At 45.2% G+C, this 7,368-nt stretch overlaps 1 protein-coding gene across 1 annotated transcript in view; it reads right to left on the bottom strand.

Moving 5' to 3' along the window:
* LOC307090646 (MAGUK p55 subfamily member 3-like) overlaps positions 1–7,011 on the bottom strand; it is a gene marked incomplete at both ends in the record, with an annotated part of 25,147 nt that extends 18,136 nt beyond the window's left edge. Inside the window, 6 exons of the mRNA XM_079757386.1 lie at positions 250–331; positions 535–672; positions 1,963–2,043; positions 2,145–2,222; positions 3,257–3,375; positions 6,957–7,011. Coding sequence (XP_079613512.1) covers positions 250–331; positions 535–672; positions 1,963–2,043; positions 2,145–2,222; positions 3,257–3,375; positions 6,957–7,011 — 553 coding nt within the window. The remainder of the gene's footprint in view (positions 1–249; positions 332–534; positions 673–1,962; positions 2,044–2,144; positions 2,223–3,256; positions 3,376–6,956) is intronic.
* Positions 7,012–7,368: the final 357 nt, after the last annotated feature.

Here is a 7,368-nt window from a genome sequence, read left to right as displayed (position 1 = left end):
ACACTTGGCAAATACAAACATTCAAACACAAATTTTTGATTCCTTATCTATCCTTTCTTCATAAGTTTTTTGCAGAAATGTCTGGTTTCTATTGTTGTGAAGATATTAATCTCTTCTACCTTGTGGATTGAACCGTTTCTTTGATACAAATAATCAAATGTTTGTTTGTGCGTGCATCTGTGTGTGTGTGTGTGTGTGCGTGTGTGTGTGTGTGTGTGTGTGTGTTCGAACTGTTCATTCACTCATTACCGCTGCGGTCGGCAGCCCCTCCCCTCATGATGCGTGCCACGATGACCGCGCCCGTCACCTCGTCCCGCCGTATCGTAGCTCCCTGCAACACGCAGCCAATAAGCTCACAGCATTACACCCTGGGGAACCCAACCAGCCAATCAGCATACAGCGGTGGTTCCCAAGCTTTTCATACACAAACAACACAAACCCTCCATTGTGTATCTTTTGAAGGGCTCCTCTACACGAACACGGCAGGCCGTCATTCAGGTTAGTCGGTTCAGGTGAGGGGGCGTGGCCTCTCACCAGGGGCTCCTTGTTCTTCACCAGACGGACGATCTTCACCGACTCCTCGTCCAGCTCCTCCTCCAGCTCCTCGGGGAGCGGGAGGAGCACCGGGTCGAAGCTCTTCTGGGCCACCGTGTCATGGGCGGCCAGGACCGCCTGGGTGCGCACGCACACACACACACACACAGCAGGTGTAGTGTAAGCAGTATTACTATAATTATTGTGTGTACAGGTACTGAAGGAGCCGAGTTTGTTAATTGGGTGTTTGGCCACGCCCATGTGGGGCTGATTGGAGCGAGGTGACAGCCCTTATATAGGGAAGTAGTGTTAAAGGACAAGGGTTTTGGAGTGAGGAACAGATTGTTTTGTAGCCATCTTGCATCTCACACCTCTTTATAGAATATTAATCTCTCCATCAATAGCCGGTCCTGTTATTTTCATATGTGATCCCAAACACATTATCTACTGCACACAAACATTTGGGACAGGACATAATATAACAATATATCGCAGCCTACGAGAGCCCCAGGAACATCGTTAATACCCATACCTTAGTATGGGTATTAGTAGTAGTACTAGGGTACCTTAAGGTGGTCTGTGTTCAGTAGTAGTACTAGGGTACCTTAAGGTGGTCTGTCTTCAGTAGTATCAGTATACTGGGGTACCTTAAGGTGGGCTGTGTTCAGTAGTAGCAGTATACTAGGGTACCTTAAGGTGGGCTGTGTTCAGGAGTAGTACTAGGGTACCTTAAGGTGGTCTGTGTTCAGTAGTAGTACTAGGGTACCTTAAGGTGGGCTGTGTTCAGTAGTAGTACTAGGGTTCCTTAAGGTGGTCTGTGTTCAGTAGTAGCAGTATACTAGGGTACCTTAAGGTGGGCTGTGTTCAATAGTAGTACTAGGGTACCTTAAGGTGGGCTGTGTTCAGTAGTATCAGTATACTAGGGTACCTAAAGGTACTGTGTTCAGTAGTAGTACTAGGGTACCTTAAGGTGGTCTGTGTTCAGTAGTAGTACTAGGGTACCTTAAGGTGGGCTGTGTTCAGTAGTAGTACTAGGGTACCTAAAGGTGGGCTGTGTTCAGTAGTAGTACTAGGGTACCTAAAGGTGGGCTGTGTTCAGTAGTAGTACTAGGGTACCTTAAGGTGGTCTGTGTTCAGTAGTATCAGTATACTAGGGTACCTAAAGGTACTGTGTTCAGTAATAGCAGTATACTAGGGTACCTTAAGGTGGTCTGTGTTCAGTAGTAGTACTAGGGTACCTTAAGGTGGGCTGTGTTCAGTAGTAGTACTAGGGTACCTTAAGGTGGGCTGTGTTCAGTAGTAGTACTAGGGTACCTAAAGGTGGGCTGTGTTCAGCAGTAGTACTAGGGTACCTTAAGGTGGGCTGTGTTCAGTAGTAGTACTAGGGAACCTTAAGGTGGGCTGTGTTCAGTAGTAGTACTAGGGTACCTTAAGGTGGGCTGTGTTCAGCAGGTAGAGCAGCTCTCTCTCATCACTCTCCATGGGTCCGCTGTGCAGCTCGTCCGCCAACTAGTCAGATAAATAACCCGTTTCATGTCTCCATACGTCTCCATGATCGTGCATGTTGTTAATGTTGTGTGATTTGCTTTGTCACAACAAACTGTACTTACGTCCTCCACCAGACAGGAGGCATTGTGGAGGACCGGCGCCGGGCTGTGCTTCTCATACAGCCTCAGTTTGTCATGAATCTGGATGAAGTAGAGCAGACAGACAGGGGGGTGAGGCATGACGTTATGAGTTGAGCTTGTGACGTAATCCATCATGTTTCAGCTGGATATCAAACCAACAACAGTTTTTTTGTCAATACTATGTTAACTTCTTCATCACCTTGGATTACAGCATCTGTTAAATGACTCGAAGTAATATCAGTGTAAATGTTGAATATTTTTGACGCCCTCTTTAAAAAAACCCTGACCCCGCCTTTGATCGACACTGAGGTTTTTTCCATTCATCATGCTTGCTGGCTCCCATGAAAAGCCTGGGTCAGTTCAGTGGGCAGTCGCCTCAACACTTAACAAGCAGGCCCTGTCAGCCAATCAGAGGTCAGAGAATCATTATAATGCCATTACCATTACTTTCACAAAATATGGCGGGTTACTATAATTGAAGCTGTTTTTTCATTAGACCAACTAGATCTCTCTTTACTGTTCTGCCTTGGTTAATGAGTACGAGACAATCGCATAAACGATGACGATTGGCTGAGGTACAGTAAAATTTCATTTCAGAGGTAGAGTTTGGCGGGTGTTGTTTTCACAAATTTGAAAGAGCACATAGTCGGACACACAACGACAAGTGAGTCAATGAGAAACAAGAATGGTGAGCCCAAATAATCCCAAAAAAGCCTTCTTTAAATGGAATGATAGCCATTACTTTTCCCTTCAAGGAATTAAAGGAACGAACATAATCGTGAAATGCACATTATGCCCTGGACAAAAGTGCCTCTCCACGTCGTTCTCAAGTAAGTCAAACTTATTCAAACATCTTTCAAGGTAACATGCTTCCATGCATTCCATGCTTCCTTGCTCATGCACATGTATTTTGTGTCCAAGTTCTTTGACACATTTGAGCATTTAAAAATGTACTTGGAAGTAACGCAAAAGTTACATTTAGTTTGTAACGAGTAACTAATTGAGTTAATTGTTGGGAGAAGTAACTAGTTACTGTGACTAATTACTTTTTTTAAGTAACTTGCCCACCACTATGTACAACATGGGGACCATACCTTCATGAGGTAAGCAATGCTTCTCTCTGAGAACACGTCCTGGAGGAAGACCAGGTCCTGGTCGGGGTTTGCGTCGGGGAGGAGCTGAGAGGTGAGCAGAGCCAGGGTTTCATGGAGACCTGGAGACGAACCCACAGTGGTTAGGTTCTCAAAGTCCAAAATGACTACATATATATCAAGTAGTTACATGTAAATAATTATACATCTTATACTACATATCTGTATCAGTTGGTATCTTGGCCAACATACTGAAACACCAGTGGACACACTGATAATAAAATGAGAGAGAGGGGGGAGGGAGGGGGAGAGAGAGAGAGATGAGCATCCAATACATTTCACGTCCTGTGGAAATGTGACCCTTGGCCCAACATAAAGAAAATGGATTCCCAAAAGCCAAAACCCATGAGTCTTGTGATGTTCATCCCACACATGGCTAAGAAATCGATGCAGAGAGCAGTCATGGTGGGGCTGAACTCTGACAATGACAGGAGATAGCCTTCCTGGATGAGGTGACGGACCTGACACTCTGGTGTCTCTTCATGAATGTCACAAAGACCAAGGAGATGATTGTGGACTTTAGGAAAGGCCACCAACTGAGGATGTATACCCCACTGTGGATTAATGGGACTACTGTGGATATGGTGAGCAACTTCAAATACCTGCTAGTCCACTTCACAGATGTACTGACATGGTCAAGACACATTGACACTGTGGTGAGTAAGGTCTCCCTGGGGATCCTCAGATCCTTTTGCTCTGGAGCTGTGGAGAGCATCCTGACAGTGATACTGCCCCCGGACAGGAGGGCTCTGTCAGGGTTGTGACCATGCACACACGCAGACACATAGATATAACATAGACTACCTCAATTTAATTATTATTCCTTTAACTGTACAGAATACCTATATTCATTGTTTTTTGCACATTTTGGTTTACTTTATCATTTTATCTGCTGTAGCCACCATTCTGTGGTCAAATCCTCGTATCAAGGATTTACTGAGTGAGGAACCCATTCTAAACCAAGAAAAATAACAATAGATCTAGAGCAAAATACCTCCCTTTTTATAAGGTATCCAATATCAGCCGTTCTCCTGTCTGTCAGTATTCAGTGTTCACTGTGAGAGCGCCAGGGTCAAATCACCCGTGTGTTTAAGGTCCATGAAGCTGATTCTGATATTACCTGTAGCCTCAGCGACGCACTTGAGGACACTTGTAACATCAGGACAAACTCTTAGCTCACATTGATGATACTTGGAGGTTAGGGTGTGTTTGTGCATTACGTTGAATTTGATATAATAAAATGAACGATACAATACTGCTCCAAGGTGGGAGAACGAGAGAATGACTCATCACCTCCTGTTTCTTATTCTGAACGCCCGGTCAGGCCTGCTAGTGTTGATACTTGTAGCATCTGAGAATACTTGAAGGTACTCAGGATACTTGTATCCTCTGAAGTTCTAGTAAGGCTACTTCCATACTACTATCACAGGTTCTGTGTATGGTTCTCATAGTGTGGTACTTGTAGCACCAGAGCATGTTTTCAGATTCTCCTGAACTTGTAGCACTAGAAGTTCTATTAATGCATGAAATTGTAAAAAAAAAAGAGGATACTGGTGGACTTAAACTAAAGAGACTTGTAGCATTAAGATATAACACCGAGCGAGAATATCAGAAACATGACTCCACGATTAACCTCCGTGACAAATCCTCTCCCTTTACTAATCCCACAATGGTATAGGTTCATTAGACAAATGATATTCATAAACGCATGCGCTCACACGAGCAATCCCACACACACACAAACAAACACACACACACATACACACACACAAACACACACACACAGACACAGACACACACACACACAATACGTTTTTACTCTGCCAAATATGCCCGTCTTATGCACACCTTTTCCCAGCATGGACCGCGCGTTATCACTGCCCGAGGTAAATCGCCGGCTTGAGCTAGCACCCCAATTTACCCTCCCGGACCCTACACACATTGGCGGTTTCATTCTGATGTAAATGCGATTAGACGGCTCCGTGGTTCCAGGGGCGGGACTCTGGTAGAGGTGTTGCTGCGCTGTCTAGACAGAGTCAACGCAGCGATATCAACATGATTGGTTGTAACCAGTGTTTGGAATAACGCTGTTTAAAGTAATGCCGTTATTTTTTCAGTAACGGGGTAATCTAACTAATTACTATTTCCGTCGTTACAACGCCGTTACCGTTACTGAACCTAAAATGCGGTGTGTTACTATGAGCTGATTAAATAAACTGTGTAATCCAAACGCAGCCCTGGCGCTTCACACACAAACTGCTAGTGAGGAGATCGGGTGGGTTAACGTCCGAGATAAGAGGTTATGATGGGCTAAGGCAGGGTCATGTTTCATCGTAGCCACGCGCGCCACACACAAACAGCAAACATTCGGTGCAGCAGGAGAAATGGCGAGTCCGGAGCAATCTGGTGAAAATTTGGCATTTTCAAGGTGGCGATACAAGCACTACTTCCAATTCATTGAGGTCAAGGGCAATTCATTGAGGTCCACGACACACGCATCAACAAAGCTAGTGGCCAACAACCCCGATACCTCCCCCACAGATGATGATAGTTCGTCATCCACTAGCAAATAAGGACGCGGAGCTAAGTCGTCCAAGCAGCAAAAGCTAGATTTTTCTGCCCTACAACAAAAACCTATGATGCAGGCTGAAGCCAGGTATGTGGTTAAAAATATGTTGCCATTATCGACGCTGGAGGATGATTCATTCAGCCATTATTGCTAAAATACCTAAGAAAGGAGGGGCCTGTACGCCTTGCACAAAGACGTTCGCTAAATACCTAGATGCTAATTACGCCAAAATGAACACAGAGCTTTAAAAGAGTTTTGAAGAGTTGTTTTTTTTGTCAACAACTGCAGATATTTGGACTGCTCACAAACGCAGCTACCTCGTTGTGACCGCCCGCTGGATAGATCCAACCAGCCTAGAGTGAAAGAAAGCAGTCTTGGCCTGCAGACGGTTCAAGGGCCGTCATACGCATGACCACATTGCTACTGAACTGGACAATATCCACTCATCCTTTGCTATTTCCAACAAAATCACAGCTACTGTCACAGACAATGGTTCGAATTTTGTGAAGGCCTTCAAAGTTTACCAGCCCGTTCAGGGTGATGACTCTGGGGAGGAGGAAGCCAAGTCAAGATATACAGGAGAAGTATGCAGACGTGTTTGGTGGACTGGGCTGTTTGAAAGGAGAACAGCACATCAAGATCAGCGCGGACGCACAACCCATCGTCCATGCGCCAAGGAAGGTCCCCATGGCCTTGAGAGACAAAGTAAAGGCAGAACTGAGAAGAATGGAAAACCTGGACGTCATTGAAAAGTAACAGAACCCAGGCAGTGGGTAAGCAGCATGGTCATAGTATTGAAACCAGAAAAACAGAAAATCCAGATATGCATAGACCCCAAGGACTTGAATGCCACTATTGAAAGGGAACACTACCCCATGAGGATGATCGAAGAAGTGATGGCTCGGATGGCTGGGGCAAAAGTGTTCAGCGCACTAGATGCTCAATGTGGGTACTGGCAGGTCAAGTTGGACAAAGAAAGTTCAGCGCTGTGCACTTTTAACACCCCTTTCGGTCACTACGCATACAAAAGGCTACCCTTTGGAATAAACACAGCTGGAGAAATATTTCAAAGACCCATGACTGAGATGTCCGAGGACATGGAGGAAGTGGAGGTGATCGTCGATGACATCCTCGTATGGGGGGAATATGAAGAGCAGCACAACCAGAGGCTGGAAAGGGTGCTAGAGCGAGTGAGAGAAAAGAACATAACACTCAACTCAGAAAAATGCACATTCAATGCACAAGAAGTCACATGCATGGGGCACATCCTAACAGCAGAAGGAATTAAGCCAGACCCGAAGAAAGTGGAGGCAGTCAGGAAAATGCAAAAACCCACTAACAAGACCAAGCTTCAAATATATTTAGGGATGATAACATATTTAGCAATGTTCATTCCGCATCTATCCACTGTAACTGCCCCACTCCGGATCCTGTTAGAGAAGACCACAGAATGGAGCTGGATGGAGGAACAAGACAAGAGCTTTGA

The sequence above is a fragment of the Pollachius pollachius genome (genome assembly GCF_949987615.1).
Source record: "Pollachius pollachius genome assembly, chromosome: 19".
Taxonomy (NCBI): domain Eukaryota; kingdom Metazoa; phylum Chordata; class Actinopteri; order Gadiformes; family Gadidae; genus Pollachius; species Pollachius pollachius.
This window is presented reverse-complemented; position numbering and strand designations above follow the sequence as displayed.